Below are 26,149 nucleotides of genomic sequence, written 5' to 3'. Positions count from 1 at the left end.
CTTTGGACCACTTATTTATGATGTGCAAGAGACTGTTTTCAATTTTGTACTCTGCTTCTACTGAAGAGATCTTTTAAATGTACTTTTATCTCTTTATCTGAAGAACAGAAATAGAATGTTTCAGGCAAATTTCTTGTTAGATGACTTGAGAGGCTTCTGTAGACAATAAATAAATCCAGTTCAGTTCTGATTAATTTCCTGCAAATGCTTGGGCTCCTGTCTTGCCAACCTGCCTCTGTACATCTAAGTAACTTTATTTAATTTTACCCAAAGTATTCTTTGTTTGGATCTCACATCTCTTTTCGTTGTGTGTCCAAGATGCAGCAATAGCTCTGTTTGTATCAGCAGAATCTGTCACCACGTGCAGTATCACTTTCCTGACTGGAGTGCTGTGAACAGACAGTGAAACTGGTTACTGAAATTCTGTAGATGCATGTGTTAGGAAAATGAGGAGCTAACCATGTGTTTTCATAGTGGATTTAAGGGGTTGGAATGTGTTGCCACAGGTTCCATATCTCCTTTGGCTTTGAATGACAAATATCAAATGCCTTTCTTGAAATAGAGCACTGTTTGCATCTCTTAAATTTTGCTGTTTCTCACATACAATATAATGAGTTCTTTTCAGTTGAGATAGATGTGCAAAAATTTGTCATAGACTGCTGGTAGGAGGCCTTCATAACTACTCAGTGGTAGTAATTGCTTATTTACTCATATATTGTTGAAGAGGAGAGAATTCACTGTAGAAAGAATGAAAGCTTTTTGCATTATAGAGTTTTGCACAGCTATTTCTTCCACATCTAAACAGGTCATTGATCCTGGGATAATTTACAGTAGCATGAGAATCAGTGGGCCAAAGAGTGATTAAAAGGAAGCTTGACAGCTTGATTCTGTTTTCCTAAAATGGTTGTCCCAAGTATCTGTAAAAGTGGACTCTCCAGTCTTTAGGACACAGCTGTACCATCTTGTGTTAGTCTTTTGATTTAATAAAAAAAGCAAAGAATAATTCTGAGACCATGAATAATAATAGGTGAATCTGCCCTTACAGCTGTCTGTCCTAACTTTTTGGCCTGTAAATTTGTGGTCTGTTACTGTGAAGTTTTGAAGTGAGGAGACTCAGTCAAAAACATACAGCATTTTTTGTTTTTTTAGAATAAAATCGTAGAAAAAGCATATGGCCTTGTTTTTGCAGTTAATCTTTTCTGATGGAAGTCTGATATTGTGGTAAGTTTAGTTTAGAATGTAGTACCAACTCTTCCCTTATTAGTTCTGGGGTATTGTTCTTATAATCTTATGTGTGTTGTAACTGGATCCATTCCTTTGTATATTCTGAAAGTTTGGTTTTTTTTGAAAAACCCTCGAAGAAGCAAACCCAGATTGTCTGCTCCATCTGTTTGAAAGAATAAGAGAGAAGTAAAATGTATGTGAGAAATAAAGCAGGAACAATAAAGTTCTTGCTTAAATCTAGAAGAACATTCTTCAAATATGTATTATGTACAAATACAGGTTTTGGTACATCAGGAGAAAAGAATTAATTAGCATGTTAGTGTTGACAAATAGTATGGGGTCAGATTTATGATTTTTTTAAACTGGGATTTTAATAATATATGTAATAAACCATGAATATGAACAATAAGGATTGATGCTTTGTCCCTGAGTGACAGGCTCTTGTCTGTCCCTGTCATTTACCCAAAAGGTTGTACCTTAAGACTAGCTGACAAGCTGTGGCATGTCTGTTTTCCTGAAGCCCTTCCCAGGCTGTTCTTGGTACACTCAATCTGCTGTCCTCTACAAATTACATGCCCTGGAAACACTGGATGTGAGAAGGCTAAACTGAATGTATAAAGCATCCAGCATGAAGACTACTTGCAAAGAATTTAAATGAAACTGAGGGGGAAGAGTGCTTCTGTGAGTTAGATTTAAACAGTCTTGGAATGAAAATGCTATTTAGCTGTGTCTTTTTTTTTTGTTCTGTGACAAAGTTGGTGCAAAGGATTCATCCACAAGGTATTGGCAATAGCCCTAATAATGTTCTGTATCAGGGAATATTGCAGATGGGCTTCAGGCATGTGTCGGACCAACAGACTGTTACAGATCGACAACTGATAACTGCTTAAAAGGATCCCAGATTCAAGGGGATATTGTAATTCCAGCACAATGCCCTGGACACTGAAGTAGTCTGCAGCCGTTTTTAAAAGATTTAGTAGGTTGCTTGAAAAAGACTCTTCTTGCTTCTGTTCTCATTTATACTGCTCTGTAACCTTGAGTTTCAAGGCTGACATGAAAATTTAATCTCTTAAACCATATTATGTAGATTGTTGCTATTGTTTTATTGGTCAGTCTTATGCCTTACTGGCAAAACATTTATCAGGGTGCAGTGTACCTACTCACTTGGTGTGTTTAATTTGCTGAAGTGAGGAAGTTGCTAAAAAAGTTTGAAAATAATTTGATGAAATTCTTGTATATTTTTTCCTCCTCATAGTCTCCTGAGGTGGAGTACGTAAGCCATAGGAAATTACGAATTCTGTTAGAAGTGCAGTGAGAAAGAAGAGAGTCAGCTTTAGGATTTCATAATTGAAAGGATTATGGGGCAGGGAGCTGAGGGAAAGGAGCTTAATTTTTGTGCTTTGTGTATGTGCCAGTGCTTTTGTTAGTAATCAAGTTACTGTGGTTCTCCTTACATAGTTACCCATGTGTGCCTGTGGTGGCTGGGGACAGGGATGTGTTGGGGGAATCAAGGAGAAAAACACTTTTATAGCGTCAACTTTGAATTTCTGGTGTTCCAGTCAAAATCTTGAGAAAGAATATCGTGTTAACACTGTTTCTAGTCTATGGGGAAAATGCTATTTTAGAAGAAGAATATTATATAAATTATGTTAAGAACAGAAGGCAACAAATCAGTCCAGAATTTGGACAACAGTCAAATTGTGAAGATCTTGATGGCCTCTGCTCTCCTTTGCACAGTTCCCAACTGGTCCTGCTTGGTTATACCTAGTTTCTCTTTTTTTTTGTGATTTCCTTTGTTTCATAACTCTTATAGTAATTACCTTTGATACATTGTTAATATGCAAGGTAGTCTGAATTATTCTGGTGGAGCAAGTTCCTGAAAGCAAAATTCTCTTGCCTTACCTTCCAGGTTTCACTGGAGTTTCCCCCATCTCACATGCACGTGTATGATCATTAACTTCAAAATATTATCATAAACAGCTTTTATTTCAAGGAGGATTATTTTTATATCAGCATTTTCAGTGAAAAATAATGCAATTACTTCTCTTTCAGATGGGCACCTTCAAGGCACATGATGGTGAATACATTTTAGAACCTCTGATGAAAGCAGATGGAGGTGAACATGAAGATGAACATAACAAACCACATCTTATATACAGGCATGATGAACTTAAAAAAGAGTATCAGAAATCCCATAAACCTTGTGAAGTTTCAGGTATAGTCATCCTTTAAGTTTCATTGTGCCTTTTTCAAATGTGTTCAGATGTTCCAAAGGAAAATAAAGCAAAAGATTTTATTTCATAAATAATTTTTTCTCCACAGTGTGCAATTAGAACCTACACATTTCTTTCACATAGGCTTGTCAGCTGTTCCTTTTGTTTGTGACAGTGGCATATTCAAAAGTAGAACAGAATGTTCATATTAAAAAATCCATGATATTGCAAGAACTTCAGTTTGGGTTTACTTTTACACCTACATTGTCATGTATGTAAACACTCCTGTAGATCCACAGGAGTTGTTGCTTATATTTATAAAAGATAATGAAGTTACTGCAAGTCTAGCAGATAATACATAACATCTGTCTTCCTTAATAATGGAAGTATCTAATATTACCCAATAATTTATTATAATCTAATGTAAATGTTTGTCTTTATGAGTATTTTAATAATTTATTCATGCCACATTTTTATAATATTTCATTTTATTTAAGGTTAAAGGAAGAGGGTCAACAGAACCTCTGCCTTGGACTTTGAAAGGGTGGACTTTGGCCTGTTCAGGGCACTGATTCAAAGTGTTCCTTGGGAAACAGTCCTTAATAACAAAGGGATCCAGGAAGGCTGGACATAATTTAAGAAAAAAAATTTACAGATGCAGGGGAAAGCCATCCCTATGTGTTCAAAGATGAACAGGGAAGACCAGCTCACTGATTGGTTCCTGGGCTGAACAGGGAATTTTCACTGGAACTCTTCTTGGGAAATATTTTTTTAAATTTTTAAAAAAAATATTAAAAAAAAAAAAAAAAAAAAAAAAAAAAAAGCTTGGGTGACTAGTATTATTAATTTTGGAAAAAATTTAGAATACATTTTATATTTGGAAACATTATTTTGAGAATTCTGCTTTTCTGTAGATAGTAAGGCCAGAAAATAACCATTGCATCAAGCAAATGTTCATATGCCTATGCCTTTTTTTAATGATAAATAGTTTGTGCTGAACCAATTTAGAGGTCTTTCAGTTTGTTTTATGTCTTTTTTTCTTTAATCTAAACAAGTTAGTGTGACAAAAGGGCTTCAAGCATTAAGGACATGGTAATTTTCTCCGTTTTCATTTTTTGGAACAATTACATAAGATTGTGAGCTGGATTTTATTGTCATTTTGGAGGGAGTGAAGTTGCAGAAATGTTTATGAAGAAAAGCTTTTAAGTTTCTGTTCTTCTAAAGAAGAGATGTGTCTCCTGTAATGCTAGTCTTGCTTGGATATTCATATCCATTCATATTCATATTCATATCTTTTCTTCACAGAGGAACAACTTATATCACTACTTGGAGCCATGAGTTTCTCTAATAAAGGAACCTTGACACACGATAGGGAGGAACATAGCATTCAAAACATATTTTTAGTTTGAGATTGAGCCATGGTGATTCTAAAATTGTCTACCAAATCTTTTCTTCACTTTGTACTGTTTTCTTCTAAAACTAAAATGCCGATGAAAAAATGTTTTGTAACCCTGATATATGCCTTACTCAGGTCAGGAAAGGATATTTATTGCATTTCCTCACTCCATAAGGTCTGTTTTCTTAACGTGTGGTAGCTCATCAGAGTTTGCCAAAATATATTTTGGATAAATCTGATAGCTATTGCTTATCCATTGTTGATTTCTGGTGCTTGTGAACAAAATTAATTAGATTTGTTCTTGATTTGTGTGGTCCATAAATTTAGATAATCTTTAAACTCACCCTTTAAATATGTGTTATTTCCCATTTTGCCAGTACTATGGAATTTCAGACACCTACAGTGTCCTAGTAAATATTGTGTGTATGAAATTGCTTCAGCCAATTCTCTTCAGCACTTCCAACTCAGTCAGTCTGAACACATAGAGTATATGTGGATACTCTTAGACTAGTTCCTTTTCAGAGCCAGTCCCTGCTTGTTATTGATAGTGCTAATGGTTTCACAATTCGTATAGCTTTATTTTGTGATTGATTTTTAAACAATTACTCAGTAAAGTGCTTGCTGTTGTCTCTTCTGGGTTTTTTTTTTCCTGGCCATATTGTGTTTAAGCAAGACAGACTATGGATCTCTCAAAAGTAGCTTAAAGTTTACACATAAAGGCTCTTCCTTTGAATAATGGAATGTGTAAATTTAAATCCTCTCAAGTTAAGGGTGACGGAAGTGTGATCTCTGAATTCTTGGGTCAGTGCTGTGGTCAGTAAGTCATTAGAATAAAATGACCAGGAGATATATCCTTTGGCTGCTACTTGAGGGAAATCTAGTTTTCAGAAGGACAGTGGAGGTTCCTTCTAAAGGAGCTGGAGTGTCCAGTTAGCTGCCTAAGTTCTAGAGGGTAGTGAGAGTTCAGATGTGCTTCTCCATCAAGTATTTTTTATGTGAGCTAAGATGACTCTGGTAAACGTATTGTTTTTCCGTATCAGGCATCAGCAGCCTCTGGTGGCTGGACTATACAGTGTAACTGGAAGTATTACAGTACTTTGGAGATCTCTGAGTAGATTGATTATTTATTTTAGACCCTGAAATATTCTATAATAATTATTTACATAATGAATATTTACAAAACTGTTACAGAGGTCACTTAAGCTTTTTGATGTGTACTTGCTTATGTAGTTAAACTCCATATTTATTTAAATATAATGTTATGTAATTTTGAAAGTCAGTAGGGACTTGCATTCAGGTGTTGTACCTAGATTGTTTTTATTTCTTCTGCTGATGCCAAAAGTTTGAGTGTAAAAATGTGTTTTATTTAGCTAACTTGTGTCCTTTGTTACACTGATTAAGCTGTAGTGCTTATCTCCTTCCAACCTTAATGTTTGGATTATACTGCATTCTAGGAACTGTGTAATATAGCTGTCTCTTAACTAATTTGTAACAAATAATCCATTTATGATAGAACTGTATAAAAATATAGAAGACATCTAATTTAATGTTCCTATTACAGTCTTCTGCATTTTTTTTTTTTATTCTTGCACAATTTAACTTGGGAAAAAGATCATAAATATAAGTTTTCTATTTTGGGCAACCTTTTGTCTTTTTACTATTTATCAACTGCATTCAACAGTAAATAATTTTATTTTACAGAGAAAGAATTGAAGAAGAGCACTTTATTACATCCAACCTTCAGCAGCTTAAATGAAGAGAGCAACATTTTACAGAAGTCTCTCAGTTTAGAGTATGCTTTAAATAACCTCTCTGTAGAGGATGGTGGCAATCCACATTCCAGGAAAAAACGTTTTCTTTCCTATCCAAGATATGTAGAAGTGATGGTCACAGCTGACACCAAAATGGTTCGTCACCATGGGCAGAATTTACAGCACTATGTTCTAACACTGATGTCAATAGTAAGTAAGTTCTTAAGTATGAGGATTTTTTTCTATTCTGTTTTCTTTTCTGCAATTTTCCCTGTCTTCTGGTTTGATCAGATTCTGTAGAATAAAAAGAGATTGCATAAACATAAATGAAGAGTTGGGTCAAAATTTAAGATTATGGATCTTCAGTTTAATGCAGTGTAGGGTATGTAGATGAAATGATGAGACCAATTTCCTGATTTTCAGTTACTTTAGAAGAATTCTTAAGCTTCAGGGAGTGAAAACTACAGATTAATTATAGCAGACATGTTAAAATGGTATTGTGAAAAAAGAAAAAGTTTGGTTATGGTAATCCTAGTTTTTCAATTTCTCAAGAAACTTCAGATTAATATGTGTCAGGTTTTGAGTTGGTATAATTTATTTGTATCTTTATGTAGTAAATTCTTTCCTAAACCAAAAGTCAATATTTTGGTATTGATTCAGAATTTAGACAGTAAGCTCTAAAATCAAAAGTTTTACCATCACTTCAGTTGAACCATCAGTTAATCATCGGGAACCATCAGTTTCCTAACCATCTGTTAGGAAGAGGCATGCTGACATATCCTGCATTGTAATTATTCCTAGGTTTGTGTCCTTACATCTATTCAAGAAGCTTAATTTATATTAAACTCTGCCTAGCTTGGAGGCTAGCAAATTAAAGCACCTATCACATAAGTATCTACAGACACATGTGCTTTTTAGATGGCTATTAACTTGACCAGTTACAGACATCTCCTCTTGGATGAACAGAATAGCACTCTGGTTTTCACTGTGGTTATTTAATGTGCCTCATAGAAGTGCCGCATGCCGTTTAAGATCTTGGCCTCAGCTGCTGCTTCACCAAGCTGTGCAAATCTCCTGTAAATCATGTGCTGTATCTGCCAGTTGTGCATTCTGATAACCTGTAGTGTGTGAAGGGGTGCTGGGTAACAGGCAATTAGAGAGCTGAGCTGAATTCTCCTCACTCTGTTATCCACATCTCCAGCTGAGGACAGTAGAGGTGCTGCCATCTATTACAAAGATGATGTGGGCACCTAGATTTAGAACATGGAGTTTCCTTTAATTACTTTATATGAAAAACAATGCTTTAAGGGATATTAGCATATATTATTGTGTCTTCTGAATTTTTCTACTTTTAGTGCTGTGAAAGTATGAAAGTTCATATATTATCAAAAAAAATCCATACTGAAAGTTGTTTTTTCTCTTATAGTACAGATTCAGTTTGAAATTCCTTTTGAAACAATTGATGCCTAAGATGCCATTTTATTACAGTTACTTCCTTTATTAAAGAGATGTACTAAGAAAAAAAGTGGTAAAGACATCACTTTAAAATAGAAGCTGTTTTATTATATCTTTGTCATGAGGTCTTGTGATTATAGGTAATGTAATTCCTGGTTGGTTTTTTTTTTTTTTTTTTTTTTTTTAAGAAGAAGAAAACATTATTCCTGCATCTGTAGATGTTGTACATTCAAGTACTATTCCTTACAGTTCAATATTTATCTTTTTACTTACACCATTGGACTTATAGGTAAATAAGAAGCATTGTATAATTGCTTTTAGCAAGAACCTGTATATGAACTGTTTTTAAGATCTGGTATTTAGCATATACTGTATGAGTGACAGAATACCAGTTCGTTTCTAAAAAGCTTGTAATTTCTTTCTTGTGCTTTCCTATCTGTACTGTAAAACTAGTGTTTTACACTTATTGCTGATTTTGGGTAATAGCCTTCAATAAACCACCATCTTTAATGTGAGTTTAATATTTTTGAATACCACTGTAGGTGGTAAGATCTATTGCCTGCCTCTGTTTGCAGCTCTATTCCACACATGTGTATGCAAAAGGTAATCTTGAAAGAAAAGTTTGTAAGATGTTATTTCTAGTAATATTGAGCTTTTATAAATGCAGATGTGAAAAATATAAATTCAAATCTTAATTAAAAAAAAATCTTTACAGTTCAGTTAATTCCATGCGCTCTCCCTTCCCCTGCCTCCATTTCCCCTACAGAATACATATCCCAGCCTTGTATCCCTTCTGCTTGAAGCATTTCAGCAATGGCTTGGAATCACAGAACTATTGGAAGTCATCTGATCCAACCCTCTCCTGACGTATATATGATTTGTCTAACAGATAATGTGTATGAGTATGCAGCCTTCAGTCACTTCTTCTCCATAACAGTTATTTTTCAGTAAACTAGTAAAAAAAAAGTGAAGGATAGGAAAACAAAGGGCTACCATTCTTTGCTATGTAATCTGCATTAGAATTTATCAGTATGCTGGTGGGTCATTTCTTGACCCACAGCCTCTTAGTGTTTGAAATAGAACCATTTTTAGTCTTATTTGATTGCCTGTAAAGGAAAGAAATGAAACCTTTAAATTTAATCCTTTCTGTCATTATACAGATAGCTTTGATTATTAAATTTTATTGGTGCTTATATCTGGTCAAGCAACTTCTGTTATGGGAAATTGTTAGGCTGCTGGCCTTTTAAGTGAATCAAGCATTATGCTTTACTCTTGTAATAATTCTGACATTTTTAAGGTTGTTCAGTTCTGGCTTGGATTTTAAAGAAACCTAAAAACTTTAAGCATATAAATCGCATTAAATTTTAATGAAACCTAGACATCTAGCTCCCCGAAGAACCTTTGAAATCCTGGCCCATTTCTCTTTTATTTTCTTTGGGGCTTTTTTAGCATCAACAAAGCCACCAAAGTAAACTTACTGCTGTTTTATGAGTGGAAAATAAGAACTGAAATATACTGCAAAATATTTTTAGGGTTTTAAGTGTCTTGTCACTCATCCAATTCAACCTGAAAAGGCTTAGCTCTCAGCATGCAAGTAATCCCATTGAACTGGAACTGGAATGCATTTCTCATTTCTTTAAAACTGCATAAATGTTGGCAATATGAGTTTTCACATTACTTACATTATATCTTGGAAATACTTACTCATTCTGAATGAAATATGTACTTCAAGATAGAAGTACTACCTTTGCCATAGGATTTTATGAAAAACTTTATTGTATTTCAACACAAAGAGTGGCATTATTTAATGTGAAACAATAAATAAAACAATAAGATTACTATAACTGCTTAATTTGCACTGTTTCTTCTTGCTCCTCCAAGCAGTGTATCAGCAGAGCAGGCTGTGGGCACTGTCTTAATAGATTTAGTAACTGAAGGACTTTATCTTAGACTATGTTCTGAAAGTTCAAAGCCCTGAACATGAAGGCTTGATCTTAGCAACTGAAATAATTCATTAAGACGCTGGAGTTTACTATAAAATTCAAAACCACCTGAAATTTGATTCCATGAAACATTTTGAGGTACTGTCCTCATTTTCTGAATCAAGAGCCTGGTTATTGACACCCTTTTAAGTACTCTACTGCTTATATAGTTTGTTTGGTAATAAAAAACCTACTTGGTCTGTTCTTAGTCTGCTTGCAGCACAAACTTTGTAATCTTGCCTTTCTGAAAAGAAATCATGACATGTAAAACCACCTGTGGCAGGGCTGTGATGGCCAGCCTGGATTGTGAAGTTGGCTGACTGCCAAGTCATGTGAGTGCAAAAGTGGAGCATGGGAGGGAGGCAGCCATGCGTTCAAGGAGAGGATTGAGATGTCATCACTTTAGATCATTTAACTTGCAGTGAGACTATGAAACCATAAAGTGTTGTTGGATCATGGTAAAACAGCACTATTATAATATGGTGTTAAAAGCTGGTGCTTTTGATTTTCATTAAGACAAAAACTTTAGTCAAGTTTTACGACTACCATCTTTTACTGACATGAAATGAAAGGTAATGAGTAGTAGGTCTTAACAGCAAAAGATTTTTCCAGTTAGAGTTTTGTTTATACTCTTTTTTTTCCATTGTCATCATCAGTATTGATCATGAAGTACTTTCTATATGAATAGACTGTGTACACCAATGTGCCCCATCTTTAAAATCAGACAAATTATTTTATCTTAAGATATATAGGGTAAATTTAAAGACAGTTTTTATACTTTCTTCGCAGTTCATACTATACAATAGTATACAATATTTATAGTTGTGTACTGTATATAGTATACAACTATACTACACTGGAAAACACAATGGGAAAGCATAGATGTATCCTGGCCTTTAAGAATGTTTGGCATTACTGATTTTGCCTATAGTCATCATTTAAAAATAGGCAGTAGATCTAAATAGTTTGTAGTTAATAATTTAATTTGTATGACTACCATCTGAAAGGCAATGAGTATAGTTACATGCAAAATTTAGAGGGAAATATATTGTTCTTTGTATCTCTTTCTTACAACGTCAGTAGTCTATTTTTCCCTTTTCTCATTCAGATCATTGTATTAGTATTAAAGCTACAGGAATGTTCAGTGCTTTTTATCTCTCATCTAGTAAAATCTACAAGGCCAGGACAAGGCATATTTTTCTTGGCATAAGCCAAGACTATACCTTGTTATGTTTCTTCTGTGTATATAAAATCCCATGATCTTGTGCATTTGCTGTGGTTAAAATGAAAGTGTGTATTTGTTTATGCACCAATGAATATGCATAGCTGGAAACAATTATCTTCAAAATATCCTTTATATAAATTCTCTAAGCTGGCCTTCTTGCTTATCTTGACATGTGGGTATCTATAGGATATAAAATCCTACTATTTTAATTGTGACTTACTTTGTATTGCAATCTCAGGGTGCCTGTATGCTAAATGCCATAATGATAGTTCACTACATCTTGAGGTCCACCAACTAATACAGAGGTATTAGTGTGCCCAGGTAGCCAAGCAGGCCAAAGGCATCCTGTCTTGTATGGAAATAGTGTGGCCAGCAGCACCAGGGCAGTGATTGTTCCCTTGTACTCAGCACTGGTGAGGCTGCACCTTGAGTGCTGTGTCCAGTTCTGGGCCCCTCACTCCAAGTACATTGAGGGGCTGGAGCATGGCCACAGAAGGGCAACAAGGCTGATGCAGTTTCTGGAGCACAAGCCGTATGAGGAGTGACTGAGGGAGCTAGAGGTGTTTAACCTGCAAAAAAGGAAGCTCTGGGGTACCTTACTACTGTATACAACTGCCTGTCAGGAGATTGTAGTGAGTTGGGGGTCAGTTTTGTCTCCCAAGTAACAAGTGAAGGACCAGAGAAAATGATTTCCAGCTGCACCAGGAAGGTTTAAAGAAAATTATGTCATTAATATGGTTGTGAAGCATTGTAACAGGCTGCCCTGGGATGTAGAGTCACCATGCTTGGAGGTAAGTAAAAGATGTGCAGATGTGCAGATGTGGTGCTTAGGGATAGAGTTTTGTAGTGGACTTGGCAGTGTTTGGTTGAAGTCAGTGATTTTAAGGGTCTTTTCCTACTTAAGTGATTCTATTTTGCAATATGTAGGTAGGCATATACTTGCCTGTCTTTACAATTTACTGCTGTTAGTACTATTTATGACTATTTTTGTCTAGGTGGTGGTTGTTGTTGATTAGACATTCAATGATTAGACTTGTCTCCATGACTTTCTGTTCAGTACTTATCATTCAAAAAGTGTTCCTAAGGTGAAGTCTTGGTACTGTTCAATTATGACAAAAGCCTTGCTTTAAACTGCCTGGGACCTCTCTCTCATATAATAAGAACAGGAGCAAGGAAAATAAGGAGACCTGTTGCCAAGCAACACTCATGTTTCTCTGAGTAGCTTCTAACTGCTAGAGAAGCCTGTCTATGGCTGTGTCTTATGAAATGATCTTTTAATGTAGTTTATTTTAGTTTATGAAAGGAAGGATGCATTGACATTGTGCTGTACCTGGTGGCATTTGATATGATCTGATTATAACTGTGGTATGTGTTTTCACTGAAGAGCTGTAGATGGTGATGATCATGACAGTTACATGTTCTGAATTAAAGGGATTTCTTTACACCCATCTCAGTTACAAGTCAGAGACAGAACATAGACATTCCTGATAGGGTGTCCCCAGCTGGCAGCTAAGACCTCCACTTGCTTACTCCCCCACCACCAGGATCAGGGAGAGAATTGGAAGGGTAAAAGCTAGAAACTCATGGATTGAGATGAAGAAAGTTTAATAGGGAAAGCAAAGAATGAATTCACTGCTTCCCATGGGCAGGCAGGTGTTCAGCCATCTCCAGAGGAGCAGAGCCCCATCACATGTAATGGTTACTGGGGAAGACAAATGCCATCACTCCAAACATCCTCCTTTCCCCTCCTTCCCTGCACTGCACACACTGAGCATAATACCACATGGTCTGGAATCTCCTTTGGTCAGTTTGGGTCACTTGTCCTGGCTGTGTCTCCTCTCAGCTCCCTGGGCACCCCCAGTTTTCTCCCCAGTGTGGCAGTACCAGAAGCAGGAAAGGCCTTGGCTTTGTATAAGGTCTGCTCAGCAATAACAAAAACACCTCTGTATTATCAACGCTGTGGTCAGCGCAAATCTAAAACATAGCCCCAGACCAGCTACGATGAAGACAATTAGTTCTATGCTAGCCAAAACCGACACAAAAGGCAACTCAGTATTTAAAAGGGATGTATTCTTTCCTTTTGCCTCCACTAAAGCACTCCACTAGATGACATGTGGAACCTCTACTTGGTTAACTAAGGGCATAGTAGATCGAAGAGGACTTGGGTGAGAGACCAGTAGATGACCTAAAACTCACAGGGGAATAAAATGGTAAGTCTGAGGCATGGGTGTACTTGTGCAAGTTTGCATGAGGCATTTTTGCTGCCATTAGGTCCAATTGTTAAAGCCAGTTTTGTACAGAAATATTCATGCAACAGAATAGGAATAGCACCAATAGAAATAAGACAGCTCTTTCTTTTTTGCTGAAGTAGTGACTACTTATATATATCATGACTTCAGACAAGTTTTGGGTTTTAAGAAATATATGATGGAATCAGTATGATCAGTATGACGCTGGAAAAGGTGAAGGAGAAATCTCCCAGAGCCTGGATATCTTACATGCTTTCAGCACTCAGGTGATACATAAGAGATTTTGGACCCTGCAAAAGACATACAAGCTATATAGTGATACTGTGTTTCTTTCAGGGGATATGAATGTTTATATTTTCTTGGTACTATGGTTGTGTGTAACAGACAAGAGGAAGGAAAAAGAGGTCTTGTGATACAATGTTTAGGGGGAAAAAAGGAAGGAAAAAAAAGAGCTGAACAAGATATCTAATTGGATTTGGATATTATAATTTACTTACCTTCCAGCATCTAGGTGTACTTACTTGTTTATGAGCACCTTTTCTAAATAGGGCATTTTGCCACTATTCTCAGTCACACTTTCGTGGACAGTTGCAGCAGGGTTGTCAAGAGAAACTAAACTTTGTGACCCAAGTTACTTCCAGTCAACTGGCAGCCACAGCTGTCTGACTTAGTCTTTCAAAATTCCATGGAAATAAAAGCTGTGATCCTTCCACTAAAGTGTAACTGGTTTCATTTACATTTTTTTTCATTCTTTGTTGCCTCTGGTGCAGAGGCTGATTTTAAGAGTTTCAAAAATCTCTTGAAACTAAGTTCACTTTATCTTGGCTATTACCTCCTACTTCTCTGTAGCCTGTGTTTAGATCACTGTAAAGCAAGTAGATCTGGAAATTGTAAAACAATGGTATAGTCTATTAAATTCCTATCCTCTTTCAGCATCCTTTTTCATAACTGCTTCCAATAAGAGATGATTGAAAGGCATATCCTTAGAATACAGGAGCAGGGAGGACTTACCTCTTACATTTTTTTTTCCATAAAAATGAGAATCTTATATTCCAGAGCTTTGATAGTTCCCTGCATCATTATATCATTTTAAGTCTCAGCAGATTATTTTAGTCTGCCTAGTTCCTTAGGTAAATCTTCAAGTTTGATTTGTGGTTATCAGTTTTCAGGACTTTTCTCTTCACATGTGTTCAACCATGCTGAGAACACATACTGAATTTTACTGGTAAGGGCATCTTGTTATCAGCATAAAATCTTGCTCTTTAATCTTTTGAAAGCAGTGGTAATAACTGAATGTTTGGAGGTCATGAAAGTGCTCATGAGGCAAAGAATCCATAGTTTGACTCAAATATAGGGTTAATGAGAGAAGTGTTATATTACATTTAGCATGAACTTACTTGCTCTTATAATGGAAACAGGTATGTTTCAGATTTTGGCAGGAGCTGCTGACCTCTGGCATCTACATGACATTATTAGAGTACTCAGCTTTTCTCCAGAAAGATAGCCAGTACATAATTCAGATGGTGCATAGATACAGTGTTGAAAGTCCTACAACAGATTCTCTTCAGGAATGCAATGAGATATTTTTCTCTCATATGCTTACTCAGTCTAATGCATCTCCTCTGAGGTACGAGTAACTAGTTTTGTGTTTTGCAGATACACTTTTGCTCAAATATTTTAAATGGACACTGGATCAACACACAGGGAGGAGGACTCTTGACTGTGTTTTGTGTTGGTTTCTTTGCCTCCTCTATGTTTCCAGATTTTGTTAGCAGGATAACCTTGACAGAAAGCACTTGCACAGTTGTAAAGGATTTTTTTCAAGGAACTACTAGTATGTATGAGGGAACATCCATCAAATACAGTGTAAGTACTACTAGAACCATGAAAAACAACTGCTAAATTTTAGTTAGAAGAAGGCTCCAGCTGAACTTGATTAACTCTCCCATTTAGTTCTCAATCCCTTTGCCTACACTACCTGATATATATATAGCCTTAGAGTACTGGACAACTGGACAAGTCATGTATTGGTGTTTATTGATTGTGTCACTCTCTCAGATGATCTGCATGCTCTTTACTTGACAGCCAGTGAAATGCATCTGGTTCCTGAGTTTCAGAGCTTTCTGTTCCAAAACCAGACATTAACTAGACTGATTTACAAGTTAATTAAGAGATGTTTCTAATCTAATGGCTAATCTAGTGGCATTCTGTGATGGAGTAACTGCATAAGGGACAAGGAAAGAGCTCTGCCTGGTCATCTGTAAAGCCTTTGATACAGTCCCCTACTACAATCTGGCCAGTAAACTGGAAAGATATGGATTTGATGCATGAACTGTTAGATGGATAAGGAATTGACTGGATGACTTTTGGAACCTACACTTTTTAATATCTTCATCAATGACACTGACAGTGTAATTGTGTGCACCCTCAGCAAGTTTTCAGATGACACATTCAGTGATTCAGTTGAGTTGCTTAAGAGAAGGTATGCCATCCAGAGTGACCTTGAGAGGCCCAAGGAGTAGGCCTGTATGAGTCTCATGAAGGTCTATAAGGCCAAGTGCAACAACCATGTCCAGTGAAAGAAGTCTGTGTTAATGCTATACACGTGTAGTCTTCTTGTATAGGTTTATGCTGTAACATGTTCTCAGCTGTAAGTGCCTCTTATATCAGCTTAAATTGTATTAGAAACAGTCCTTGGAACAAGTGTCTTCCAATCCTTGGAATAAGCAAAAGATCCTCACAGATCTCATTTCACATTCCTCTCTGACATGATTTTGGAATCCCATATGAACCCATATTCTCTTTCTTCTTTGCTGAAGAGAAATAAAACTTGAAAGAGCTGGGCTGGAATTAATCTGCCTTTGCCTCATACATCTAAAAATTAGCATTTTTAGCAAAGGGATGAAGAAGTGAAATAGCTGCTCTTCCTGTCTTGTATGAAAATATATGTTTACATATATATTTCTAGGTAGTCATGTCTACAGAACTGTTCATCCCTTCTTCTCAATTTACCATTGATGGAATTTGCTCCCTGTTAGTTACATGAGTTGAGATGGATGTGATAATTGTGTTATTATAAGACAGCAGTTCCTACAGGAACATGACTTGACTGTGCAGTGAATAAATATCCAGAAATATATTTTCTAAGTTTCTTAAAGTGGATCTCAAAGTATAAGAACACATTATGAGCTTGATGGTGGTAAAGTAATTTTGATATTAGAAAAATGGTAGTTTATTCAACTCAAGTTCTGCCTAAATTGTGCTTGAACATTTCAGATTCCTTTTGTAAAGGCTTCTGAGTTTGTCCATGCCCTGTGGATTCAGCACTTCAGTGAATATTTGAGAGATATTCCTTATTCCCACCTAAGAATAATTGGATACTTGCTGGTTAGTAACCAAGAAAGGAGTCCATATGGAAAGAAGCAAACAATAGCTGTACTGCTCTGAAATGTGTTCTCCACATGGGTTCTGAAGCTCTGTCTTCTCCCTACTCTTATTGAATCCTCTCCTTCCAGCTTGTTTGTCAACAAAGAAATCAGGGACAGTGCTGCATATTGCACTCTCTCCAGTTTAGAGAAAGGTGGGGCATGAGTTGGGAGCCAGTGCTCTGTCATTTCTAAGTTTTAGCAGTATTATTTGACCTCAGGTAAAAAGAATTTATATACTACAAGACTGTGGTTTCACAAGCAATTTGAGTAAGTTCAAGTGGCTCAAAAGTCTTCTGAAGTAAGTCTGCTCTTCTTCTCCTTTCCCTCAGCCAGCACTTGTGTTGGAGACTGCATCAGAAATGAGAACATATTGACCAGTATAACGTGATTTAAAAAACTCAATTTTACAGCTGGATCAGTTCCTTGATCACTTTGTAGTCTTGCAGCCTTAGCACAAGCTTGAAGGGAGGAAAGGCAGTACTTCTGGTTTTGATGGCAATTCTTGTTTACATAAGGCTGTCATTTGATGACTGCTTTAAGCCAGAATTCACAGGGATGAGATATCTGAAGCTGTTACTTGTGATGTATAAACATTTTACTGCTTTTATGAAAAATAGCTTTCAAAGTAGTTCACTCTGGTGTATGGAATTGACTCATGATTTTTTCTGTCTACAAGTGTATGTATAAAAATGACTGTTGGGGATATAAATACAAAATTTATGACTGTGGAAAGATGCCTTTGTATGTGTAATGTATATTTTTACACAGTTTTACAACTCAGTCCAGCTTCCATTGAAAGCAAGGTAAAAGCTTATTTGTTCAAAGTTGGTTTTTAATACTCTCTAATATTTCAGGTATCAATTCTTCAAATCATCCATATAAAGCAGCTTATGCCTCACAGTATCGGTATCATCACTTTTTCCTTTCTTTTATATCAATGAACTGTATAATGAGTGTACTTTTTACATTAGCATTTCAACATGGTGTCTATCTGTTTGGAAATGAATATAGAATTGAAGATATTCGGATATTAAAAACTGAGAAACTTTTTTTTTTTGTCATCATGTCCTTGGGTAGAAGGTACAGTTGGATGCATGAGATACCTGTTGTGTAGTGGCTTGGCTTTCTTGGGTAAGTTGTTTGTTTCATTACAAGAGATAATTTACCACATGAGTTTAATACTTCTTTTTTTTCTCTTTAGGTTGCAGCAATCTATAAAGATTCAACTATTGGAAATCTTATTAATATAGTTATTGTCAAATTAATTGTAATTCACAATGAACAGGTAAGAAGAAGAAATATTTAAAAGATTTCATTCTTATACAAGAAACAAAATGCATGAATTTGCATCGTAATTACAAAGTTTAAATTTTTTTATTTTAAATATAAAATATTTTCTTTAACTATATAATTTTGTTTTAAAATAGAAAACAATATGTCAAATGCAAGGTTAACTTCAGGGCCTGTATTTAATGCCTCTATTCTCCTGTCTTTGTATTAATGTGTCCAGTTGATCTATACTGACATAAATCAGATAGTATATTGAAGCTTATGTCAGAACTAACTGAAGTGTGGTTATGCTCATGGAAACATGTCAGGAAAATGGCAATTTTTATAGAGGGTTTAGATGGAAGACTTTCAGCCCTAACAGCTGTAATATTTTAAGATTGTAAAAAGTACTTGCTTTTCAAATACACGGATTTTATATTTATTTATCATAAATGTCTTGTCACTATATTTTTCTAATATTTAACACATGGTAAATGCTCACATACACTGTTTAGAATAATGGGTTCTTGTGACTGATGACTTGTAGCTAAATTCAGATCTCACCCTTCAAACAAATCTGCTGAGGGAATTCTTATGTGGAGTCCTGCTGACTTTCTTTCCATGTGCAAGTCATTGTTTTGCAGATTAACAGCACAAATGACAATGCAGTAAGTGCAAGTCCATGAATATTAAAGCCCTTATTTGATGCTTTTGGCCATTTTTTACTTAGGAAGGACCAGCTATCACTTTTAATGCAGCTACGACTCTTCGTAATTTTTGCTTATGGCAGCAAACACAAAACACTTTGGATGATAATCACCCGTCTCATCATGATACTGCTGTTCTCATCACTAGGTACAGTATCTAAAATAGCCACAGTTACTCTGCTAGGTGAGACAAATCCTTCAGTTTTGTTTTTACAGTGCAAGCTTTTAACCATTCCTCTGACATTGTTCATAGATAAATGAATAACACTATCTTGCCCTTAGAAAACACTGATTATGAACAGGTGAGGAATTACTCTGACATTGCTATGTTGATAGATAAGCATCTGATGATCCTTCCATTAAAGATCATAGAAATTAATTAGACCTGAAAGTGTTGCAAGGAAATTAAATCTTTAGCTGTAGTGCATACTTGTGATAGGGGAGGAGTGTTGTATATAATATAGTCAGTGCAAGGATGCAGCAGCAGACAGCTCCTGATAGTCCTGATGTAATCAGAAGTATCAAAAGCTTTAAACAGAAAGCATATAAATTTTAGTGTGTTTTGCTCCTGTACACCAATCACCTCAGTGAGGGTTCTAATATTCATTCATTTGAATAGTCTCTTTTTCACTCTTCTTTTTCACTAGTTTTTCCCTCAGGGTTCAAGTTTCATGTATTCTGCAATCCACATGTTTTTCAGCATAATTTCATGCCTGATCTACCTTCTGCATTGTAGAGAAAGAATGTAATTAAGTTTTATTCTTTGCATGCTAGATAAAAAGCAGTATTGTGGGCTTAGTGCGGTGAATTTAATTACCTCTTACACAAGAATAAGAATTGTTTGAATGGCCTGTAACATTAAAAATTGAGAATCAGATTTGCAATTGCTATAAGTAGTATAGCAGTAGTGAAATACTTTTAAGATATTATTTAATATGCTGTAATGATATGAAATAAATCTTTTCTTTCAAGGGAAGATATCTGCAGAGCTAGAGAGAAGTGTGATACTCTTGGTGAGTTACTCCTTTTTCATCAGTATGTTCTTATATATGAGAATATCAGTGTGAGGGGAAAAAACCGTTAGCAGTAAGTCAGAAAATAGATGCAAAATTCAAGACATGAAGACAAAAATAATGTTTTCACATTTCTTATTGCTGTACTTGGGCTTGTACTTCAGAGCAAGGTGGTTTTTCGTTTTGTGTAAATTTGCTGCATCCTTGAGGCACGCCTTCCAAACTGAGTGCCATAGTATTCACTGTAATACATGGCAATAGGTGAAAATTCATTCTCTTAAGCTTTTATTTAAGGATTCAATTTTGCAGGTTTAGCAGAGCTAGGTACAATGTGCGACCCACTACGCAGTTGTTCTGTAAGTGAAGAAAATGGATTGAGTGCTGCTTTTACTATAGCACATGAGCTTGGACATGTGTAAGTACCTATTTCTTGGCAGGTAATTTTATTATTATTTTTAAATTTATTTTTAAATATGACCAATTTTCAGCAGTGGGCTTTGCATTTCTAAGAGGGTGTAGTCTGATATGCTCTTTTAGAAAAGTCATTATTTTTCCCCCTTGCAGTGAGCCAGATAAAGAAATTGTGGTTGGTATCCTGAATTTTAAGAAAAACTGTCCAAAGAGAGGAATTCTGTCCTTTTGTCACATGAACTGGTTGGTACACTGGACATACTCTAGGTAGTGCAACATAGTCCCGCTAACTCTTAAGTGTATTCTAGCTCTCTTAGGAATTTACTTTTAAGAAAAGACAATTGTTAATATGACACAGAAATATTCTTCCTTGTGTTTGATCCTTTCAGAATACAGTAGAGTAACACAAAGAGAAATACTTTACACTGAACAATAAGAGGAGATGACAGCATTTTATTTTATGAAGCATACCTCATCAGTGATGGCAGAAAGGTGCTATACTCTAGCTCCATGAGCATGCCACAGTGTAGGTAACGATGATGTTACAGAGCTCAGTAGCTAGCTTGTTCATTTTCATGTCCCTGCAAGCACACTTAGACACACTGTATTTTGTCTTGGTGCTTGAACTGAGAACTCAGTAAAATAAGATGCTGTGTTAGTTAAGTATGGTGTTGATGTGCTCTGCAGTTTTTGTTACTGAAGAGTAAGAGTTATGATCTGAGTGCTGGGGTTGCATGTTGTGGGCAGACCAGCCATGGCCTGTGTATTCAATTGTGGAGATGGGTTGTTCCTTTAAAGTGGCACACTCCTAAAACACTGGAATTTTTCTGGTAAGCTAAAAGATTATGTTCATGGTAAAATTCTATTTGTACCCACCACTATATAACTAGGAGTATTTGGATAAGGGGATAATTATGTAAGGCATTTTAAAGATACCTATTGCCAAAAGGTCAGATAGATGTATTAAGTGAGTCCCATTCAATTTTAAGATATTTTCAAAGCTCATAACTCAAGCATTTGCTGCTACAGCATAGAGAGTTTCAGTTAATTATTGCTGAATTTGTTTTGGAGTTTATCTGTTTTGCTTTTTAGGTTTAATGTGCCACATGATGATAGTTTTAAATGTAAAGAATCTGGAATGAAACACCAATATCATGTGATGGCTCCAACATTAAATTATCATACAAGTCCATGGACCTGGTCAAAATGCAGTCAAAAATATATCACTGAATTTCTTGAGTGAGTGTCAATATAATGCTGTGGTTGGGAGTGGGTTTTTTTTTCCTTTACCAATTTCCTTTGTTTCTGAGAAGTATTTTAAAGGTAATGCTTAAATATAGTTTTTGCATTGTTCTCTGTTTAACCACTGACTTGCAGGGCCTCAGTCCTCCAGAAAAATACATGTATTTAGCTTTTTCTGTAATTATGACTTTATTAAAATTGCACTGAACATGCAAAGCTTAGAAGATTTTTTTTTAATGTAGTGGTATTGTTTATTGAAAATACCTTTAGGATTATTTTAGTAGGTTAGAATAGGCCCCCTTTATTTTCTAAAGTTTTTGTGTTAAAAACAAGTGATGAGTATAATTTAGGCAGTACCATTTTTTCCCTTTTTAAAAAAAAAATGAGAAAAAACCTCACAATTTTGTTTGGTGGATCTAAATGCAAAATACAAAAAAGGAAAGCAAGTGACATGGTATATTTAATTACTCATTAATTCAATCAAAGTCATTATATAGGCAAGTAGGCATGCAAACCCATAACTCCACTGAGATATGCATGTGTAAATGTGTGAATAGTGAGAAGTTTCCCAATGAGTTGAGTGATTTATTCACATTTTGTTCCTGTTTTTCCACAGTACTGGTTATGGTGAATGCCTCCTAGACAAACCTAGTGGAGGAACCTACGATCTTTCCTCTCAGCTGCCTGGGTCAGTGTATGATGTCAACAAGCAGTGTGAGCTTACGTTTGGTATTGGGTCACAAGTGTGCCCTTACCTGGTGAGTGAAAACAAGACGAAGTCATGCTTAATCTATACTAACTAAAAATTACTGAAAATTACTGGTTTGGGAATAATTTTATCCTGAAGTAAGTAAAATTTTGGGTTACAATGTTTTGAACTGGAAGAGTTCAGTAGACAGCGTTGCAATTTTACATGTGAAAAAATCTATAGCTATAGAAAGTAGATTGCATTCATTTTGATTTCCATATCTGTGAATGTGCTAATTCCTTGAAGATATCTAAAGCTGCATAAACTAAGGTTTCCTGCAACAACTGAAAGGCATATATTTCAGCACTTCCTGCAATTGTTTTCACAGTATAGGTCGTATCCTACATTAGCACATCTTGCTTCTCTGCTTCTTTTAAGACTTTTTAGACACTTATAACTTAAGAATAAACTATCTCAAATATTTTTTCTAAATGTTTGTTCCAAAATGTAGATTCCCTCTATTTTGTCAGTCAAAAAATATTTTCATGCCTGACACAGTGTATACTTTGTATACTAAACTGGGATGTGGAAAGAAAACTTGACCAGATTAGTACTGAAACTTAAGTTTGTATTTTGAAAAGTTAATCTGGCCATTGCAATACAAGCACAAATGCAACATTATGACTTTATTCACTGCTGACAGGTTTTCATGTAGAGTTAGATTTTGGACTAACTTGTAAAATTTCTCTACCAGTATTATATGTCTTGTTGGAGCTGTTTAAAGAAGAGCATTTCAGATTCAGACTGATTTTTGTTGAGGTAAAATTTTGCTTAAGAGGAGTCAGGCTTTACAGAAATATTAAAGAAAAGGAACTGGAGGCTTCAAACACCTGAAAATGGCCTGAAGACTACTTTGTAAACTATAAGGGTTATTTTTCTGTTAAGAGTCTTTTAGCAATTTGAAAACGAGGCTTTTTCCTTAATTTTCTATTCAGTACATTTAATTCCTGTTAAATTCACTTAGGGTCTTTTTCTGGGTGACAGTATGGAAACTGTTCTGTGTAGTATTAACTGTAACCTCTTACATATTTTTAATAACATTTTCTACTGAAGTAGAAAATGAAGTTATCTATAAATCTGATGGGATCAATTCCACATTCCTCCCGGCTTTAAGGAAAATCTATTTCGTGGGGGTTTATCTTTGAAAAATGGTAGTACAATAGCAAACACAACCTGCACAGTGTGAGAAAATAAAAATCATCACAGCTAATGTTGAAAATGGTATTGCAGCTGCAACTAAAGTAATCTGGTTTTCTTTTTAGAAACAATGCAAACGTTTATGGTGCACAAGCACAGAAGGTGTTCACAAGGGTTGTCGTACTCAGCACATGCCTTTGGCTGATGGAACAGTTTGTGGTGTAGGAATGGTAAGCCTTGTTTTGTTTCTCAGTACCTGCAATTTTGGGTGTAGGTGGGAAAGATCAATGCTTGCTGTGTGGCAATGCTGTGCCTATAGACTATTGATTGTGTGGAAATTACTGATTATACCTGCAGTTTCTCTTAGTTCTGTAATCTTGTGACATAAAACCTCACAGTTTGTCTGTTCAGAGTAATTATTAAAGTTTACACATGCCACACTGGTTAAAAATAGGTGAAAGAAGGTCGGGAAATGTTGACATCTTTCCATCTGTTTGCAATGTTCAGGTCATGCATAATAAGTTGGTGTTTTCCTGATCAGTAGTGCCCAAAGTAGAATTATCTGAAATATGACATCCCTAAAGTGTGTTTCCTCCAGTTCATCTTGTTGAGGCTGTTTATTGAAAGAGAACAAATTAAGTATGAGTCACTTATTTACAGGTGTGTGCTTTTTTGGAAAGGGGAGTCTTTTGGATTAGCATCTGGTTTCAGTAGTTACTTGTATCTGTTGTGTCTGTTTCAGAGAAAATATGAAATCATGTGTCAGCATCTCTTCACCCACTCCAGGAAGTGCCTTAAGCACACACGATTTGTGTTCATTTTCTGTCTTGCCTACTGTAGCATAATCCAGGGTACTTGGGTCTGTTCAGTGCTAAAAACAGGATCTCTCTTCTCATTTATACCCCAATGTGTAAGACTGACTGGCTGCTTGAAGTATGGATTGAATGCTTCGACAGATTAAAAAAAAAAAAAAAGACAAGTGGAAATTGTGTTTCCTATATTCACTCACTGGTTTATTTGGTAAAGACTTCCTGGGTGTTAAGGATGCCACTTCCTCATTTGCAAGTTTTTAAATGCAGATGCTGGTCTGTAAACTTGGACAATACAGCCTTTCTTAGGCTGTCCATAAGGGTCATAAATATCTAATTAGTAGATATAGTCAAGGCACTTACAGAACATTAATAGAAACAGAAGTAATGGTGGAGGCTAGTTGCATCCAGCATCCAGTGAGGATGTGAGGCTTTGAGTTTTGGATTTGTATGTAGTTTGGGAAGTGAACAGAAATTAGGTGCTTAAGTTATTTCCTGGTCTAGTATTTGGTTTCTTCATGTCTCACTTTGCCGCCAGCAAACAGAAGTGGTTTTTACTTGTCAGGGTATTGTGATAATAAATGTTTTTGAGATTTTTTACATAGTCAGGTGTGACAGTGATTATCTTAAGTGTGGGTGGTTTTATACGTTGAGCTGCTTTTTATAGTAGTGTGCTTTGGCAGCCTCAGAGGCTGTGGAAGCAATGTTAATTTTTAAAAAAATAATTTTGTATGTTAATATGTTTATATTATTAAAAACTTTCATTTAATTTCTATGTAATATAGGCAGCTACATTTCACTCAGTTATTTCTAAATTTGCCCTAATAACTTTAAAGATTCTATGTTTGGTAAAACAATATTAACAAGGAATTTGAAAATAGTGTCTTATTGGATAACAAATTTAGTAGGTAAACTGTCTCAAATGGCTTCTTTCTGTCTTGCAAGATTGGAAAAAGCTACTTGAAGGCTGTAGTGCAAGCTTTGCTTGATTATAGCCTGTGCATGCTTTTGGTGTTACAATGTTTAACCCATTTTTCAGTTAGTCACTCATCAGAAAGGAAGTTCATCTTTTATGTAGACTTCATTTGTAATCTTCAGTTAAATTGACTCTAATTTGCCAACATCAGAGGATTTCTTTTATATAAGAATACAAAAACCTATTTTATGTAATTAGTGCAGTGGAACCATTTTTCTCTAGGAAGTAAGGAGCTAATTACAGTCATTACCTCTGAAAGATGTAAGAAAGAACAGCAATTAATTAATCTGACAAATTGTCATCTGTTCCTGACTAAGGGACAGCTCTTCTCAACCTCAGACTGCAAGTGCCGGCTGATGTTAATTGGCATAAGACATGGTGACTATTAGTTGTAATTAATATTTTCCAGCAAGCTGAATTGATTTATATTTGGCATTTGCAACATTATTGCTGTGATGAATAAAGAAAAGATCCATTTAAGGCATTTGTTATTTTAGTATCAACCTTTTAGGCTCAGATTTCAAATGCCATGTCATAATGGATCTTGCTCTATAGACTGGTCTAACAGTTTGCTTTAGTGAAGCATAGATGAGTCAAAAAAAAAACCTCACCTCCAAAGAAGAAAAGTTGTTGAAACCACCTATCTTCCAGGAGTGGCATTCTCAGAACAAGCCTTTATTGCTATGAAAATAACAGCAAAAATACCCGATAGTGTGAGTAGTTTAGTTTTCTTTTCTTTTTTTTTTTTTTTTTTTTTTTTTTTTTGAGGCACTCAAAAAGGTTGCACTCTGATCCTTCCTGCATTCCTGAGGAATGTGGAAATATGCCCATATTTTCTTGATTCTTTGAACATTGGAATGGAGAGGTAGGAGGTAGCTGTATGATTCTGACCCAAACTTTTCCATGTCCTGGGG

At 35.6% G+C, this 26,149-nt stretch overlaps 1 protein-coding gene across 1 annotated transcript in view; it reads left to right on the top strand.

The window, feature by feature from the left end:
• ADAMTS20 (ADAM metallopeptidase with thrombospondin type 1 motif 20) overlaps window positions 1–26,149 on the top strand; it is an 88,166-nt gene that overhangs the window by 8,796 nt on the left and 53,221 nt on the right. Inside the window, exons 3-11 of the mRNA XM_066319050.1 lie at window positions 3,277–3,439; window positions 6,535–6,794; window positions 18,125–18,208; window positions 18,923–19,047; window positions 19,872–19,912; window positions 20,222–20,327; window positions 21,416–21,562; window positions 22,182–22,323; window positions 23,576–23,680. Coding sequence (XP_066175147.1) covers window positions 3,277–3,439; window positions 6,535–6,794; window positions 18,125–18,208; window positions 18,923–19,047; window positions 19,872–19,912; window positions 20,222–20,327; window positions 21,416–21,562; window positions 22,182–22,323; window positions 23,576–23,680 — 1,173 coding nt within the window. The remainder of the gene's footprint in view (window positions 1–3,276; window positions 3,440–6,534; window positions 6,795–18,124; window positions 18,209–18,922; window positions 19,048–19,871; window positions 19,913–20,221; window positions 20,328–21,415; window positions 21,563–22,181; window positions 22,324–23,575; window positions 23,681–26,149) is intronic.

This window comes from Sylvia atricapilla, chromosome 5 (assembly GCF_009819655.1).
Source record: "Sylvia atricapilla isolate bSylAtr1 chromosome 5, bSylAtr1.pri, whole genome shotgun sequence".
NCBI classification, from domain to species: Eukaryota; Metazoa; Chordata; class Aves; order Passeriformes; family Sylviidae; genus Sylvia; species Sylvia atricapilla.
This window is presented reverse-complemented; position numbering and strand designations above follow the sequence as displayed.